We start from the raw sequence: 19,029 nt of genomic DNA, 5'->3' as shown, positions 1-19,029 counted from the left end.
GGCCCCACCTGAGTTTCTGACCCAGCAGGTCTGGGATGGGACCTGAGAATCTGTGTTCCATTCCTACCAAATTTCTAGGGGATTCTGATGCTGCTGGCTCTGGGACCACCCTTGAAGAGCCAGTTATCCTTTAGAATAAGATGATTGGCTTGGATGATTAGTTATCCTTTAGAATAAGATTTCAGGCTATCTATGCAGACTTAGTTGAGGGTCTGATAGTTAATCTGAATACTAGAAGGGCCTCTTCATGATAGGCCAAAAAGTGAGGCACTTAAGAAGAAAGAGCTAAAGTGAGAGTTGATTGGCTGTCTTTAAACACAAAGAGACAGTTCTGTTTTGTTTGTTGTTTTTTTTTTAAGTCTAGCTGATCAGACAGTGCTTGGCCCTTTTATTTGTCTAATGCGAGGTTCACTGCAGGACACATTTCTCACAGGGGCGGGATGGTGGGGAAGGACCTGGTTGGAAAGCGGTGGCAGTGTCCTCAGCTCACCCTCCTGCGAGGAACGCGATAGTGCTTCCGTCTCAGCGAGAGGAGTATGGTCACCTCAGGCTGTTCTCCCGACAGAGATCTCCAGGACACACCAGGGGCCCAGGCCCTGCCCTTATGGGTGGCTTCCTGATAAATGCTTGTTGAAATGAAAGTTGTCCAGGAACCAGACAAAAGCAGCATTATGTATTCTTTAACTCTTCATCTAGACCACGCTATATAAACTCCTGAGTCCTGTCTCCAAACACTTTCTATAAGAGACTAACAGAGCCTTAGAATTTTAATGTTGTAATTATCAGAAACACTTTTCATCCTTTTGCTAAGATCTTGAGTGAAATAGAGAACATGGAACTCAGAGGAACCTTAGATCAGCATTTTAAAAAAATCTTTGTGGGCTGACAAGAGCTTGTTTGAAAACATTAATTAGTTAATTTAAAAAAATTATAAACTCTGTTCTCTTTTTCAATTACAAAAATGAACCAAAGGCTTTAAAAGTCTAAAGAATAAGTAAAGCTCTAAAGTTTGATGTTATTTTTCAATATTTTCTAAACATTTACAAAGATATTTGTATATATACAGATATAAATGTATTAAATATGTATATAGAGAAGTTTTAAACCAAATGTAGTCCATTATAATATACCCACTGTCTGTAGCTTGCTTTTCCCCCCACTTAATTTCTTTCCATGTCAGTACATACAATTCTACCTAATCATTTTTGATGGGACATGGTTTTTCATTGCATGAAAATTGATGTTTTTTTTGGTGAGGTTTATTATAATGTATTTAACCAGTCTCATGGTAGACATGTAAGTTGTTTCATTTTTCTGTTGTTGATGAGACAGTGAATTATCTTGTTCCTAAAGCTTGGTGCATTTGTACAGTTATTTGTGGGGTGGAGATTCCTAGAAGTGGAGTGGATAAGATAAAGAATATGTGTATTCTGAACTGTAGAAGCTATGATAACGTTAATGCTCTATGAAATAGTATATTAAAATAACATGCCATGATCAAATTGAATTTATTACGGAAATACAAGGATAGTTAGATTCAGACAAGCTGTTAAAATAGTATGCTGTTAATTGATCGAATAAAAAACATTTAATCATCTGTCTCCTTATATGTTAAAAATACATTTTATAGGCCGGGCGCGGTGGCTCAAGCCTGTAATCCCAGCACTTTGGGAGGCCGAGACGGGCGGATCACGAGGTCAGGAGATCGAGACCATCCTGGCTAACACGATGAAACCCCGTCTCTACTAAAAAATACGAAAAAAAAAAAAACTAGCCGGGCGAGGTGGAGGGCGCCTGTAGTCCTAGCTACTCAGGAGGCTGAGGCAGGAGAATGGCATAAACCTGGGAGGCGGAGCTTGCAGTGAGCCAAGGTTGCGCCACTGCACTCCAGCCTGGGCGACAGAGCCAGACTCCGTCTCAAAAAAAAATACATTTTATAAAAATAATTCTTAATTAAAATCCTTAGGACAGGAGACTCTTAGTAGCACCCTTCATATCTGTCTCTATCCCAAAGTTAGCCAGTTTCATGCTCAGTGATGAATTGTTGGAAACATTTTCAGTTAAAGTTGGGAAGTAAGCAGAGATGCCTGCAAGCCCTTCAGAAACCTGGCCAGGCCTGCCATGCGTGGCTCACACCTGCAATCCCAGCACTTTGGGAGGCCAAGGCGTGTGGATCATGAGGTCAGGAGTTCAAGACCAGCCTGGCCAACATGGTGAAACCCTGTCTCTACTAAAAATACAAAAATTACCTGGACGTGGTGGCGGGCGCCTGTAATCCCAGCTACTCGGGAGACTGAGGCAGATAATTGCTTGAACCTGGGAGGCAGAGGTTGCAATGAGCTGAGATCGCACCACTGCATTCCAGCCTGGGTGACAGAGTGAGACTCCGTCTCAAAAAAAAAAAAAAAAAAAGCACCTGGCCGTCTCAGAGAGACAAGAGTCAGGCTAGAGATATAAAGAATAGAAAGGAGTGGGTGGCAAATGGCCATTATCTGCAGGTGATATGACATTGCACCTGAAACTAAAAAACTGTTAAAAATAAGATTCTGTAAGATTTTTTACATTATTAAAAATAATTACTGTTTATTGGACTCTTCCCTCATGCCAGGAACTTCAAAGTACTTTAAATAATATACTCCCTGTGGACTATTGTTTGATCTTTACCAAGCCCAGGAGGTGGGGACCATTTTAATTTCCATTTTACAGATGAGAAAACTGAGGCTTAGAGAAGTTCAGTAATCTGGCCACAGTTATATAGCAAGAAAATGGCAGGGCTGGCACTCAAACCCAGTCTGTCTGACGTCCAGGGCTGTGCTTAGACCACTGCTGCCTCTTTGTAGTTGTGTGACCTTGGATAAGTCAGTTCAACTCCAGGGGCTGCAGTTGCACCATCTTGAATATAGTGTGGTTGATTAGACGGTCCTGGAGAGCTGGGGTTCTGATGCCCTGAGTGTGTATGGGGGCCAGGGCAGGTGGCATGTACAGGAACCAGATGTGTTTACTGTCCAGGAGAACCTCAGAGCTGGTGTTTGGGCTTAGTAGAGCCACTTCTCCCCAGCCTCAGCTGTTTGTCATCATCATGGTCAAATGTCAGCTGGGGATTATTCAAAGAGAATAATAAGGATTCCCCCATTTATTTTATTTGTTATTTTTATAAATAGCTAACTCTCAGGGTGACTCAGCTAACGGCTAGATACAAATGCCCGTGTTTAGCCTTTAGTTTCAGTTCCCTTCTGGAGTTAGGAGGTAACAATCAGGGACATTCTGCTCAACTCTCCTTCTGCCCTGGATCAGAGGGGGCCCGATGGGCAGGAGCAGAGAAGGGGCAGGTGAACCTGGAAGCCTGGAAGTGGCCACTGTGTCTCCAGAGCCTTTAGGTACCAAATGACATTTAAACCTTTCTCTTTCTTTTCTGTTGCCCCAACAGCAACCAGAAACTCAAACAAAAGCACACTGAGGCTGCCTTCTGACCAAAAGTTGTTCTCCTTTGGGGTTCTGCTGTGCTAATGGTGGCTTCTGTCTCCCTCTTCAGGTATGGAGAGAAGGGGAAAGCCATCCGGATCGAGAAGGTCATCTACACGGGGAAGGAGGGAAAGAGCTCCCGCGGCTGCCCCATTGCAAAGTGGGTGAGTGTCGGGCCCACTCACGAGCCACGGCTGTGCCTGGTTCCCCTTGCTGCGTGTAGCTGAGCGGGCAGGGGCGGGGGCCAGGTGGGTGTGTCGGAGACAGCATGCTGGCTGTCCAGGGGAGCCTTAGAGCTGGAATCTGGCTCAGGGTTAGGGTCATTTCCCCCAGCCTCAGCCATTTGTCCTCATCTTGTTTAAATGCCAGTCCCCGGGTCTTGGGCCGGCCTTGGAACTATGTTAGTCTTCACACTCGGCTCATCCTGTCCCTGTGGCTCAGGGCCGGAGGGGTAGGAAAGAGGAAGCTGGAGATGCTGTCATGACCCGATGGTGGACCCCACTGTGGACTGTCAGACTCCTCGTCCCCTTCCATATGCCCTGGAGCTGCCAGTGCTTTTGTCTGCTGCTTGGAAGCCAGAGACAAACCTGAAGGCTGGCATGCTGAGATCCAACCTGAGGGAAGAGGCCAGGGCTCCGGGCAGCACTGTGGGCCAGTCTTGCCTCTGCCCTGCTTCTAAGCAGTTTCCTACCAGGCAGCCTAGATATCTCCACAAGGAGAACATCAGTGACTCAGACCCTAAGTCACCAAACAGAGTCCTTCTGACCTTGCCCTCCCAGTCCACAGGGAGATCTTTAAATAGCAGAGCATCTGCCTCTGCAGAACAAGTGCTGAGGAGAAGCAGCCAGGTTCCTCGGGTGCCTGCAAGCTCAGCCTCGTGCTGTGCTGGGCAGTGGGTATGGGTGGAAGACGAGGGCTCCGTCCTTGTGTTCAGCCTGTTTGTGCTCTAGAGACACATGAAAGAAAGTCGTGGAGACTGCGGTCATTGAGAGGCAGACTTGATGCTGTGGTTCAGAGGAGGAGGAATGCTCAGGCTAGGTTTCCCGAGGTGGGCGTGCCGGGGGCCATGAATACTGACTGGTCCGTTATTAGTCAGGCTGAGGAGAGGGAGGAAGCATTCCCAGTGAGGAGAATTGTGTGGGCAAAGGCAGAGGGGCTGGGTGGACAGACCCATGGCTGGCTGTGAGGGAGGTGGGTAAGATAACTATCCCTGTCAGTGTACGTCCATCCGTGCATGTTGTAGGAAATTCTGACATATGCTACAACATACATAGGACATATGTGCCTGTTTTTACCTGGTATACACTCTGTGCCTTTGTGTCTTTGTGTTTGGTGAAAATAAAAGGCGTCTGAACTTGAACTACCAAGTTTACTATTTTTAGCAATTTTTAGTTAGCATTGCAGAATTATGTACAACCAAAGAATCCGGAATCACTTCATGTATTCATAAGTATGAAGAAGCAGGCTGCCCCCACCGTCGTGAGAGGTGGTCATTGCGGTGAGAAGTCTGATGTGGCTCATCATGGTGGGGTGTAACCTCCCCAGAGAACCCATCAGAAAAAAGATGTCAGCCCTAGAGTGACAGCTGCCACTTTCTCCTGCTAATTCATGCAGTCATTGAGGAATTCCAAAGTCTTGGACATAAAAATGAAGATCTTGGAGCATAGGTAGAGTTGGAGACTTTTCCAGCTTCAAAATAGTTGGCCCCTTAAAGAATAGCTGGTCCTGTGGGTGGCATTAAAGAAGATGCATTTCTAGACCCCGGATACAGTGGTAAAGCAATAAGCCCTGCCCAGGGCTCATGTGGCCCCACTGAGGGCTGGGAAGAGCATGTTTGCCTAGAGAGCAGGGCCAGTTCCTGGGGCTAGGAGAGGAAGGCAGGAGGATGGAGGGGCAGGAACTTGGTCCTCAGTATGCCATTGCTCTGGGGTCTGTGGACGGATGCCCAGATCAGGGTGCGTGGGGTGCAGTGAACTGGAAGTTACATTCAAGTAGGGAACAGCTCGTGGGTGTCACCGAGCCCTGGTGGGTGAGTATAGAAGGTGCTGATAGTGTTTGCAGAGGGTAGGACTTCCCATGTCTGATGAATGAAGAGAAAAGGAGAGGAAATACCTTTTTTTTAATGGGAGGAGCAAATGGGTGGTCAATCACAGAACTACTGTAGTGGCAAGAAAATGGCAGTGCTGAGGGCTTTTTTTTTTTTTTTTTTTTTCCTAGCCATCTCCTTTAGTGTGGTGGAGTTCTGGGGTTTTCTTTTGGCTACAGAGCTGCCAAATACCCTGTCTTTTGATAAGAGGACTTGGTTTAGAGAGTTCCACCTCCTTTGGAAGTTGGAGAGGGGTTGGGTGCTCCTTCTTCCTGCCCTGTGGGGAAAGTGACCCACAGATCCTTAGAAGGATGGATTATTCTTGGTGGCAGTGTAGTGTCATGAGCCCAGAGCCAGTTCTGTGGCCACAGGTGAGTACAGGCATCCAGTGCCTCCTGTGCATGTCCCCACCCTGCCTGCCTGGTCCCGTGTCCAGAGCCTGGCTTTTGTTTTCCAACCAGGATTTGTGCCTCTTTGAGCCTCTCCCTAGCCCCCAACCATACCTTCAGCTTAAAGCAGTGTGCCTCACATGTTCTACACTTGACTGGCCAGGATTCGGGGCCACAGTGAAGGCACATCATGGGTACCCAGCAAATGTGTGTTGATAGGATGACCTAGGAAGCAGTGGGTCAGCCCCGAGAGCCCTCTGGTCATCTGTGATTTTAAGGTGGCCTGTACAAAATGTGGAAGATTCCAGGCGTGCCCCGGTTGCACTCTGAAGGCTCAGAACAACAGAGGCATGCCAAAGGCAACACCTGGTACAGCAAGATGGGCTCTGGGAAAGAACTCCAGAGATGCTGCCTGTACTGGTGTGTAAAGGTCACGGAGGTCAGAAGGCAGGTATTTGTAGGCTCATTAGGGACACAGTGAAACAGACTTAGGAGGCCACAGGTGTTAGAACCAAGCACCGTGTTGGGAGCTGTGGGAGGACAGGTTTGGGGTTCTGCTGGGGGTTGTGTTACTCTTGGTCTGGTGCTCAGGGAATTCTGCCCAGAAGCTGGATGAGCTGTTGAGGAGTCTGTGGCTGAGTTGGAGCCGTCTCTGTTGCTCTACTCAGGTATGGATGTTTTTCTGCCTCTGTCAGCCTTTGACTTGGACATTTTTGTGTGTGTTACCCTGCCAGGCTTCTTCATAGGGGTGTGGGTAGGGAACTCCTCTGCGCTGTTTTCTTAGTTTTTTTAGTGGACCCACGGGCCTGTGAGGATGGGCCACAGATAGCTGTCTGTTTGTGTCCAATGACATTGCGTGTTTGCCATTTGGGAAGCCAGAATAGCATGGCCTCAGTCACAGCCATGACTGGTTGGGTGACTTGTGTGCTCTGAACCCTCTCCCATGAGTGTGATTGGCTGTGTTCCTCCTGGCCAGGAGCGGAAGTTGACCTTAGTGCCTCGCAAACCCTAGTCACAGAGACCACGGCCTTATCAGTGTACACAAATGTGTGTCAATGCCCGTGATGTACTCAGCCTAATCTGCAGGAATCCAGGCAATCACACAGGGAGTTCTACACAGTATCTGATTTAATACTGTGTTCAGGTGTTACTGATACCCAAAATACACATTTCAAAAGAATGATATAACTGATGCTTTAGTGGGGAAGCACCATTCTTGCTGGGCCTCAGAGCAGGAATTCATGGCCAGAGATGTGTTTTGTTCAGCATGCAGAGTATCCTTTCAGAGTCTGAAGGAAATTCTGGCACATGCTACAGCATGGGTAGGACATTACATTAAGTGAAATAAGCCATAAAAGGATAATTACTATATGATTCCACTTACATGAGGTACCTAGAACAGTTAAACTCAGAGGCAGAAAGTAGGTTGAGCACAATGGCTCACGCCTGTAATCCCAGCACTTAGGGAGACCAAGCGGGCAGATCACCTGAGGTCAGGAGTTCAAGACCAACCTGGCCAGCATGGTGAGACCCTATCTCTACTAAAAATACAAAAAATTAGCCAGGCATGGTGGTGCGCGCCTGTAGTCCCAGCTACTCTGGAGACGGTGGGGAGAATCGCTTGAGCCCAGGAGGCAGAGGTTTCAGTGAGCTGAGATGGCACCACTGCACTCCAGCCTGGGCCACAGAGTGAGACTCAGTCTCAAAAAAAAAAAAAAAAAAAAGAAAAAGAAAAAAGAGAAACAGAGGCAGAAAGTAGAACAGTGGTTTCAGGAGAGGAGAATGGAGAGTTCCTTAATGAGCAGAGTTTGTTTTGCAAGATGAAAAAATTTTAGAGATGGGTGGTTGTGATGGTTGCTCAGCAATATGAATGTACCTAATGCCACTAAACTGTGTACTTTGAAATGATACAATGATAAATTGTATATTTTACCGCAGTTAAAAAAAAATGGAGCACTCACGTTTTTGGAGAGGGATTTTATGTAAAATCTGGATTTCCATTTTTTTCTTGCAAAATTGGAAGAATTAGCTTCACTGGGCTGGAATTCCCCCGCGTGGTAGTCGATGGCAATAAGGCCTGGCTTCCCCCTGTTCGTGGGCAGATGCTTTTCACTTTGCCGCTGTCCGCACCACCCACTAGTCCTGCATCCGGCCCACCTTCTTCATTTGTATTACCTGCCTGGCTACCCCTTGTATTACCTGTCATGTCTCCCAGCACGGACCCACTCGTGACCAGGTCTGTCTGCAACCCAGCATCTCCTGACCCCAGACCCACTCGGTGGGGGGGGGGTATCCTTAGAGACCACTCAGGTGCTCTAAGGCAGTGGTCCCCAACCTTTTTGGCACCGGGGACTGGTTTCGTGGAAGACCATTCAGGCATTAGATTCTCTTAAGGAGTGCACAACCTAGGTCTCTCACATTCACAGTTCGCAACAGGGTTCGTGCTCCTATAAGAATCTAATGCTGCTGCTGCTCTGACAGGAGGTGGAGCTCAAGTAACGGATGCTCGCCTGCTGCTCACCTCCTGCTGTGCTTGCCTGCTGCTCACCTCCTGCTCACCTCCTCCTGTGCAGCCCAGTTAGTAACAGGCCACAGACCCAGTCAGTACAGGTCTGCACCCCGGGGGTCAGAGACTCCTGCTCTGAAGTACCTCAACCTCAGGGTGCTCCCAGTTAACTCGCCAGTAAACCACACCCATGCCCACACAGTCTCCTGAGCCACAAGGTGTGGAAGTCACTCAGGGTTTTTCCTCGTCCCTCAGCCTCAGGAATCCATTCTTTCTCCTGTTTCCTTACCCCCCACCGTGGTTAGGACTTTATTCATTTTGCTTGCATTATGTCAGTGGTGTTCCAGCTGGTCTCCCAATCTTGCCCTTCTCCCGATTTTCTGCCCCGTCCCCTTTCTAAAGCATGAAACTCTTTATGTAAGACCCCTGCTCACCATCCTGCGTGGAGCCCCTGCCTCAAGGCCTTGCCCCTGAGCCTGACACTCGGAGCCCTTCCCAGTCTACCCTCATCCTTCCCCTGCCCAGAGGCCCCCGCATCTTCTCTGGCCACGGAATTATCTGGCATTCTCTGGCAATTTTCAGCCACCTCCTTCCCCAGCTCCCAGGCCTCTTGGCCCTGACATCTTTTTATAAACCAGGACAGTGTTTGGGAGTGAATGGGAACCCAGACCTCAGACCTGGATCCTGAGCAGCAGAGCAGTAGATGCCCAGGACTCTCGCTTAAAAAAAAAAAAAAAGGTAGCTTTATTGAGATATAATGCTCATACCATACAGTTCACACATTTGAAGCATACAATTCAATGGTTTTTGGTGTAGTACATTTTTAAATTGTGGTAACAGTGTATAAACAGGCTGGGTGCAGTGGCTCATGTCTGTAATCCCAGCACTTTGGAAGGCTGAGGCAGGAGGATCACATGAGCCCTAGCAGTTCAAGACCAGCCTGGGCAACATAGTGAGACCCCCTGTCTCTTAAAAATTTTTTAAAAGTTAGCTGGGCATGGTGGCATGTGTCTGTATCCTAGGTACTCAACAAGGCTGAAGTGGGAGGATCGCTTAAGCCCAGGAGTTCGAAGCTGCAGTGAGCTATGATCATGCCACTGCAATCCAGCCTGGGCAACAGAGTAAGACCCTGACTCTTTAAAAAAAAAAAAAAAAATGTGTGTGTAGAAATAAAATCTAACATGTTAACCATTTTTCAGTGTACAGGTTGGTGGCATTAAGTACATTCACGTTGTTGTACAAGCATCAACATAGTCTATTTCCAGAACTTTTTCAACATCCCATACTGAAACTCTGCACCCGTTAACAATAGTTCCCCATTCTCCCTTCTCCCAGGCTCTGGTAAACTCTAATCTACTTTCTGTCTCTCTGAATGGAACTGTTGTGGGTGCCTCATATCAGTGGAATCATACACTATGTGTCCTTTTGTGTCTGGCTTATTTCATTTAGCATGTTTTTGGGGTTCATCCATGTTGTAACATGGATCAGAATTTTGTTTCTCTTAATAATTTTGTTCTTATTAAGGCTGAGTAATACTTGGTTGTCTGTCTATACCATGTTGTACTTACCTGTTCATAAACCGATGGACGCTGGGGGTGCTTCCACCTTTTGGCTGTTGTGAATAGTGCTGCAGTGAACGTGGGTATTCAGGGATCTGCCTGAGTCCGGCTCTCGGTCACTTGAGTGTATTCCTAGGCATGGAATTGCTGGATCATGTGGTGATCCTATGTTTAGCTTTTGGAGGCATTGCCAGACTGTTTTCCACAGTGCCAAGCCCCTTGCATGTTAACTAAAAACACACAGGTATGCGGCATTTTCTCTGCAAATGTTTTAGGATAACATAAAAATCTGACTGTATTTTGGCTTACGGTTTTTATCTGTGTACTTTTACTCCTAAGCCTATGTAAGTCATCAGCACCTTAGATTTTGTGGTAATTATCTTTTATGTCACTCTAAATAAATAACTTTTATGTTTTTGTTCCCTAACAAAGCATTTGTTCCCCAGTAATGTTCCCTGTTTGTTCCCTAATAATGGTCTCTTAGCTTGTGAGATTGCTGTCATCAGGGCATGACGTCCCTAGAACCCTGCCCTTAAGACCTGCGCCCTGGGTCTGTGTGACAGAGGGAGGGGTGGCACCATGCAGAGGCGCACCGGTACCTGGCTCCTGCCCCTCACAACCTGCATCCCTGCAGGTGATCCGCAGGCACACGCTGGAGGAGAAGCTGCTCTGCCTGGTGCGGCACCGGGCAGGCCACCACTGCCAGAACGCTGTGATCGTCATCCTCATCCTGGCCTGGGAGGGCATTCCCCGTAGCCTCGGAGACACCCTCTACCAGGAGCTCACTGACACCCTCCGGAAGTATGGGAACCCCACCAGCCGGAGATGCGGCCTCAATGATGAGTACGTAGCAGGGGGTTGCAGGGCCAGGGCCCACCTATAGGGTCCTGGGCAGCAAATACAGGAGACTGCGGGCAACCCGGGGGAAGGCTCCTAGGGGCCCTCTCTGCAGCACTGTTTGTCTTGCACAGTTAGGACTGGTTGAGGAAGGCATATCCACAGATCTTGCTTGAGCTGGGTTCTAGCTCTGGCTCTGGAGGGTCTGCTAATTTGACTTCACTGTTAAACCCCAGGTTGATATACTGGCACTAATGATGTTAGCGAGTGTGAAGTACATGTGCCCCACAAATAGAAGGTATCAAAAATATTTACAAAACCTGCCCTTGGCCAGGGGTGATGACCCATGCCTATAATCCCAGCACTTTGGGAGGCCGAGGTGGGTGGATCACAAGGTCAGGAGTTTGAGACCAGGCTGGCCAATATGGTGAAACCCCATCTCTACTAAAAATTAAAAAATTAGTCGGGCGTGGTGGCACACGCCTGTAGTCCCAGCTACTCAGGAGGCTGAGACAGAAGAATCTCTTGAACTCGGGGGACAGAGGTTGCAGCGAGCCAAGATTGCACCACTGCCCTCCAGCCTGGGCAACAGTGAGACTCTGTCTCAAAAAAAAAAAAAAAACAAAAACAAAAAAAACCCCTGCCCTTATTAGAGTTTTTCCCATTTTTAAAAATGAAGATATATTTATTTACAATACGATTCATCCTCTTAGGTATATAGTTTTGACAAATGTTTACAGTCACATAGCTACCACTACCACAATCAAGATATACAACAGGGCCGGGCATGGTGGCTCATGCCTGTAGTCCCAGCACTTTGGGAGGCCAAGGCGGGTAGATCGCCTGAGGCCAGGAATTCGAGACCAACCTGGCCATCGTGGCAAAACCTCGTCTTTACTAAAAATACAAAAATTAGCCAGGCATGGTGACACATACCTGTAATCCCAGCTACTCAGGGGGCTGAGGCATGAGAATCACTTTCACCCAGGAGGCGGAGGTTGCAGTGAGCCAAGATCGTGCCATTGCACTCCAGCCTGAGCAACAGAACAGGATTCTGTCTCAAAAAAAAAAAAAGGATATAGAACAGTTCCATCTTTCCAAGTGCCCTGTGCCCTTTATAAGCAAGCGCTCCCCTAGCCCTGGGCAGCCACCAGTCTTGTTTCCTGTTCTGTAGGTTTGCCTCTGTGAGAATGTCACATAAATGGGATCATACAGGGTGTAGCTTTCTGAGTCTGGCTTCTTCCATTGAACATAGTGTTTTCAGTGTTCATCTGTGTTGACGTGTGTGTCAGTAGCTCGTCCCTTTTTATCACTGAGTCGTAATCCACTGTGTGGGTCTATCACAGTTTGCTTATCCATTCCCCAATTCGGGGCACTTGAGTTGTTTCCAGATTGTATTAAGCATTAATTTTCTTTTTTTTTTTTTTTTTTGAGACGGAGTCTTGCTGTCACCCAGGCTGGAGTGCAGTGGCCGGATCTCAGCTCACTGCAAGCTCCGCCTCCCGGGTTTACGCCATTCTCCTGCCTCAGCCTCCCGAGTAGCTGGGACTACAGGCGCCCGCCACCGCGCCCGGCTAGTTTTTTGTATTTTTAGTAGAGACGGGGTTTCACCGTGTTAGCCAGGATGGTCTCGATCTCCTGACCTCGTGATCCGCCCGCCTCGGCCTCCCAAAGTGCTGGGATTACAGGCTTGAGCCACCGCGCCCGGCCGATTTTCATCTCAGTATACTTTGTTGAAAGGCCTGTTAGCATCTGGGCTATAGGAAATAGGCACGTTCAAACCCTGGGGCTCACATCATCTCCCTGTTCATGTGGTCTGTGTTGGAGCTGGTTAAGATATTAGAGTTAAGGGAAAGTATAAACCTTAATAGGTTTTTACCAGATTCTTCCCCCTTACTTCAGTAAATCCATGTGCTTCTCCCAGCAACAGACTCAATGTTAAACCTACAGGCTCTCAGTGGTGGGGGCAGAAGAGGCTGCTTAGATCTGGCTTTCTACTCAAGGAAACTTGAGAAAAGGGTTGGGGGCAGGGAAGGATGGGTCTCAGTCACTGGGAGGCTGGTGGGTGCCAGGGCTCAGCAGGGCCACCTCTTGAGGGAGGAGGAATACTCCAGAAAGAAGCGATACTGCATCTGTATCCCTGACCTGTGCTGTGTGTTGCAGCCGGACCTGCGCTTGCCAAGGCAAAGACCCCAACACCTGTGGTGCCTCCTTCTCCTTTGGTTGTTCCTGGAGCATGTACTTCAACGGCTGCAAATATGCTCGGAGCAAGACACCTCGCAAGTTCCGCCTCGCAGGGGACAATCCCAAAGAGGTGAGCAGAGCTGGGCGGGGACCCTGCCTCCCACCCTTTCTCACCTGGCGCCCTTCATAGTCCAACGGGAGGTAGGACTGGCACGCCATGACTCAGATGTGCGGGAAGTGGAACTTGTTTTCGTTTTTTTAAAAGCTCACCTTATCTTGCTGTGAAATAAGGGGTGTGTGGAGGGCACCAAGTGTGAAAAATTAGACTTAGCAGTTACGGGTGCCCCCAGGCTCTTCCAATTTAAACCATCTCTTTTAGGTAAATATTCCAGATATCAAAGATTATTCAAATTCCTTGTCAGAATTTGGCCCTCTCAGAAGTCATTTCTCCCCGCCATCTTCCCAGGACACGTTTCTGGGTGTGAGGTTTAGCGGGAAAGGTCATCTCCAGCATGTGGGCCACCCTCTGGGTCTTTGCTGTACTTCCCGAGGCATCTCCCACCCTGCCTGGCTGCCAGACAGACGTCTCTGGGCAGTTGTCCGGGCCCTTGCAGTCTCCATGCTGGGGGCCTGGCCTGGTCCCTAGGCTGTGGACTAGTGTCCGCACGGTACGACCGCTAGGCACAGCACCTCCTCTCTGCAGGCTCTTTACCCAGACCCCTGCCCTGCAGGGCCTCCCCCAGCCCCAAGACAACAGGGAAAGGCACCCTCAGGCTGTGGGAGCCAGAGCATCTACTCAGGCCGCCTCCCCACTGTTGTTTGTCCTCTGATGCCTGCACGGCAAAGGCCCTCCCGAGCAATGGTCTCCACTCAGCTCCAAATGCAAGGAAGGCACAAGCCTGTCCAGGCTGTCTGCCATTTCACCTCCCTCCTGCCTGGGCTCCTGAGCGCGTGGAGTGCTGGCTTCCTTTGCTAGAATACAGACAAATATCCAAATATCTGGACTCAAGTTGCAACCTTCCAAATCTCTCCAAGCTCCTAGTACCAGAAGGACTTCCCACTTCCCATGGCGCAGGGTCACCCTCTGTACACTAAAGCACATGTCACCTTCTGTGCTCTCGCTGCCAAGCTTGGGTCCTCATAAGAAAAAAGAAGCATTTTCAAATTCAGAGCTCTTTATTTACCCCAGACCTGGCTTTTAGACTTCAAAATAGTCTAATAGGCCTTCAGATAGGTTTGTTATTAGATTTTTATTTATGATAAGATTCACCCTCCACCACAAGCAGCAGATGTGGTTGCTTCAATGAATGGAGCCCTGGGGCCACCAGGACCTAAGAACTACCAGGAATGGAAAGACATTGGCTTAATTTCTTTCAAATTCTTTCCCTATTCTACCAACCGCCACTTCCTGTGCTCTTACGACGTGCTAAGCTCCTCACAGGTTTCTCAGATGATTTCATGATCCCCCCACCCCAGTGATCTAGGCACTGTTACCTCTCACTTTACAAATGAGGCAGATAGCTTCCTCAAGGCCATGTGGCTAGTTCATGGTGAAGGCAGGATTGAAACCCAGGCCTGTGTGTCCCTAGAGCTCACTAGCCTCACTGGCCCAGGCTGGCCTGATCAAGAGTGGCTGGCAGCCCTGGCCACCCCACTGGATGTATAGCTGAGCTGTAGGTCTCCACCTTCCATTTCTCATTCTGTGTGCTTGGTTCTTTTTCTCTTTCCTCTCTTCCTGCTTGCTTCTTCATAAACCCTATGTGCCTGTGCTCATGGTGTCCTAGGAGCTCTTCAAGCCCTGCTTGTTTTCGGAGGGCCAGACAGGCTGTGGATACCTGGAACTCTCTGCCACATGTCACCAGGGGCTGTGGCTTCACGTAGAGCAGTGCTGTCCCGCAGTGCTTTCTGTGATGGTGGAAACATTTTCTGCTGTCCATACAGGAGCCACGTGTAGCTGCTGAGTATTTAAAATGGGACTAGTGTAACTGAGGGACTGAATTTCTTTAATTTTTATTAGAATTCAAGCCGGGCATGGTGGCTCACACCTGTAATCCTAGCACTTTCGGAGGCCAAGGCGGGTAGATCACCTGAGGTCAGGAGTTTGAGACCAGCCTGGCCAACGTGGCAAAACCCCGTCTCTACTAAAAATATAAAAGAAATTAGCTGGGTATTGTTGTGGGCACCTGTAATCCCAGCTACTTGGGAGGCTAAGGCAGGAGAATTGCTTGAACCCAGGAGATGGAGGTTGCAGTGAGCCAAGATCGTGCCACTGCACTCCAGCCTGGGTGACACGGTAAGGTTCTGTCTCAAAGAAAAAAAAATTAGTATTCATCTGTATTTCTGTAGCTACATGTGGTTTGTGAATAACACGATATAGTACGAGTCTAGCGGCTGGAGCTTTGAAGTCTGTATCCCTGGCTCCTGACAGGCTCTGGGCTGGGCTGGCCTGCACTGGCTATGGACTTTCTAGCATGGATCCTGCCTGCCTCTCTCTTCCTGTCTGTAGCCTGGGAGGAAGGATCCACAGTTGTTGCTCTTGGCTTTTTCATTCCCACTATGCTTCACCTCTGACTTAGGGTGTTCACGCGAAAGCAAGAAACTGGTGTTCTGGGCTGAACTGGGCGGGATCCTGAAGGAGCAGTAGTTTAGCCATCAGGATGACTAGACCTTCAGGCCGTGGCTTCCACAGCTTTTCCTGGGAGCCTCAGTATCCCCAGCTGTGAAGTGGACACAGCAACACACCTTCCTGAAGGAAAGACCGGAAAGACACCGGATGACACCTCCCTCCCAGCCTCGCCCACGATGCTTCAGGAATGCCAGTCCACTTCCGGGGTGCAGGGTCTACCAGGCGGGGCTGCTCTGGATGTGTGACTGCTCCTTTCTCTGCAGGAAGAAGTGCTCCGGAAGAGTTTCCAGGACCTGGCCACCGAAGTCGCTCCCCTGTACAAGCGACTGGCCCCTCAGGCCTATCAGAACCAGGTAAGGGCCCCGGGCCTTTTGTTGCCCACATGTCACCGTCCACATCTCTGCTCAGGCTCTGAAGTTGGGAAGTAGGAGAGTGGGCTCTCTTGCTCTCTTATGGGAAGAGCCCAGTCCAGAAGTAAAGCAGTATGATGTAGTTCTTTGATAAAAACCCCTTTTTTATACCAGGCTACCTGCATCCCACACTGTCCCTCTTCTATCCTGGTCTTCCCCCTTCCCCTGGTAACCCATCCACCTCCTCTGGTCTGGTATCCACTGGTGAGGCCCGAGTTTCTTTCCCCTGTCACCCCTGTTGTATCTCCTAGATAAGGCAAGGGGACTTGGGATAACAAAGAAGGAAGTAATTCCTACAAGAGCCTGAAAGTAACTTTTTTGTAGCTGGGGCCTCTCAGCCAGAAAACCTCCCTCCTGCAGTCAAAGGGCAAGGTGACTATCATCCTTAACATCCCGCCTTCCGGCCGGGCGCGGTGGCTCAAGCCTGTAATCCCAGCACTTTGGGAGGCCGAGACGGGCGGATCACGAGGTCAGGAGATGGAGACCATTCTGGCTAACACGGTGAAACCCCGACTCTACTAAAAAGTACAAAAAACTAGCCGGGCGAGGCGGCAGGCGCCTGTAGTCCCAGCTACTCGGGAGGCTGAGGCAGGAGAATGGTGTAAACCTGGGTGGCGGAGCTTGCAGTGAGCTGAGATCCAGCCAGTGCACTGCAGCCTGGGCGACAGAGCGAGACTCGGTCTCAAAAAAAAAAAAAAAAAAATCCCTCCTTCCAAGACCCGGCCTCCCCAGGTGCAGAATTAGGGCCACTCACCTCAGGTCATGTGAGCACCTCTCCTTGGCCATCTACATAGGTGACCAACGAGGAAATAGCGATTGACTGCCGTCTGGGGCTGAAGGAAGGACGGCCCTTCGCAGGAGTCACGGCCTGCATGGACTTCTGTGCCCACGCCCACAAGGACCAGCATAACCTCTACAATGGGTGCACCGTGGTAAGGAAACCTGTGCCCTGTCATAGCGCCACCTGTGGGGCAACTGTGGGAGGGAGCCCACCGTGGTCTGTTCAGAAAGGTGGGCTGAGGGTAGGGAGGGACCTGGAGACAGGACCCTTAGAACTCCGAAAGGTTCCCTGCAAGATGGCCTGCCCTCGCCCGCCTCCCAGAGAAAACCATCACCAGAAAACCCTTGAACAGACAAGGCTAGCTTTGTGTCTGTGTCTTAGGGGGATGCTGCAGGATGTAGCCCCTCAAGCACCTGGAGTGCCCAGTTATCTAAAGCGTGGGCCCCGGTCTCTGTGGACACTTGGATTTAAATGCAAACAAACCCTTGATTCATTCTTTGGACAAATGTGTATTGAGTACCAGCTGTGCCCAGGCACTGCCCTACATGCTGCGGGATGAAACGGACAAAGTTCCTGCCCAAGTATGTGTGGGAATGTACTGTAGCAATGAAGGCCAAGAGGGAAAAATGAAGTAGGGTGAGGGATAAAGCAACAGGAGATGCTATCTTAGATGAGAGGCTGCTCTGAGAAGGGGACATTTGAGTTGAGATGTGAACGGCGCAAGAGAGTGAGGGAGCCACTTTCTGGGGATAGAGTGCTCCAAGCAGAGGGACCAGCATGCGTGCAGGCTCCGAGCGGGGAGCAGACTGGGTGTATGTTCAGGGAACATCAGGAAGGGAGTAACTTACTGCAAGGGGCAGGGAGAGTGGGATTGGAGAGGCCGGCAGGGACCAGCTCACAGGGAACCTTGAGGGCCAGGGCAGGGTTGCAGGGTTGTGATGGAAGCTGTTGAGGGCGTCTCAGCTGGGCAGCAGTAAGATTGCATTGTAAAGTTAGATACACTCCTCCTGCTGCAGTTAGAGAATGAAGTGTGTGATGGTGGGGGCAGAATGAGGTGAACAGGAGGAAATAAGAGGAAGGAGGCAAAGGAGGAGGCTGGGGCCGCCATCCAGTCCGGAGGGGACACAGCTTGGGCAGGAGTCGGGGGAGGTGTTAATGGGACAGATTTTGGATGATGTGGAAGGGACTGCCAAGAGGATTTGCAGACGGGCTGGATTGTTACGTGAGCAGGACTTGAGGAGCACTCCAAGGCTTTTTGCTTGAGCATCTGGGTGAGTGTTGGTAACATGGACCGAGATGTAGAGTAACAGGGGAAGGCTGAATTTAGGAGTAAGAAAACAAGAGTCCTGTTTCAAGATGCCTGCTAGATGTGCAGGTGGAGATGTGGAGTAGGCAGGGGGCAAGGAGGGTCTGGAGAGCACATGGTTTATAGTTAGAGCTGTGAGGCTGACGCCATCACCAGGGGAGTGCGTGCAGATGGAGAAGAGAGGAGGTTTGGACTTGGGTAGGGGCTTCCTTGAAGGGATGATGCTGGCTGTCTGCTCTGCCTTTTAGTCAGGTTCTGGGCAGACAGGGCTTCCAGGGGCTGAGGATGAGGTAAAGGCACCAGCACATTCCCCTGGAAAGAGGGCTCCCAGATTCCGGGTGTAGCTCATTCCCCCTGGGGATGGATGGACCCACCTTGGGATTTCATTTCTCTGCTTGCTTTCTATCCCTGCATCCAAGACTGAGAAGCAAGAAGGGACAGCTCCTGCTGGCACGCTGTTGTGAGGATTTCTAGGTGAAACACAGAAAAGGCATGCCCACAGTGTTAGAGAGGTAAAGGAGCTGGGGGGCCCTGGAAAGTGGGCGAGAGCAAGAGCACTATGAGGTGATCTGGATCCCAGAGCTTCTAGAGTTTGGGGTGGAGAAAAGGAGTATTTTCTTCCAAAATGAAAAGTGTTGTTTTTTCCTAAACAATTCTTTTTAAAATTTAAAGAATGTTAAAAAGGTTGCCTGAAATCTCAGAGATAACCAGTTAACAGTTTGATGACCATCCGTTCAGACACCCTAATGTGTAAGTGTGCATGTATGACTTTATGAAATTTTACCCAAACTGGGTCACATTATATATACATGCTGGTCTGTGACCTGCTTTTCTTAAGCTTTCTGTGTCAACGGACTTCGTTTTCTGAGGCTGTATGTATGGC

General features: G+C 49.4%; 1 protein-coding gene across 3 annotated transcripts in view; it reads left to right on the top strand.

The window, feature by feature from the left end:
- The window catches only part of TET3 (tet methylcytosine dioxygenase 3), a 125,179-nt gene that overhangs the window by 93,755 nt on the left and 12,395 nt on the right, over nucleotides 1-19,029 (top strand). For all 3 annotated transcript variants that reach the window (XM_015112665.3, XM_028832371.2, XM_077959167.1), the window contains 5 exons: nucleotides 3,533-3,626; nucleotides 10,637-10,845; nucleotides 13,003-13,153; nucleotides 15,913-16,002; nucleotides 16,854-16,991. In XM_015112665.3, the coding sequence (XP_014968151.2) occupies nucleotides 3,533-3,626; nucleotides 10,637-10,845; nucleotides 13,003-13,153; nucleotides 15,913-16,002; nucleotides 16,854-16,991 (682 nt within the window). The remainder of the gene's footprint in view (nucleotides 1-3,532; nucleotides 3,627-10,636; nucleotides 10,846-13,002; nucleotides 13,154-15,912; nucleotides 16,003-16,853; nucleotides 16,992-19,029) is intronic.

Source organism: Macaca mulatta, chromosome 13 (assembly GCF_049350105.2).
Source record: "Macaca mulatta isolate MMU2019108-1 chromosome 13, T2T-MMU8v2.0, whole genome shotgun sequence".
Lineage (NCBI taxonomy): Eukaryota > Metazoa > Chordata > Mammalia > Primates > Cercopithecidae > Macaca > Macaca mulatta.
The sequence above is the reverse complement of the archived record's forward strand: the minus strand, read 5'-3'. Positions and strand labels throughout refer to the sequence as shown.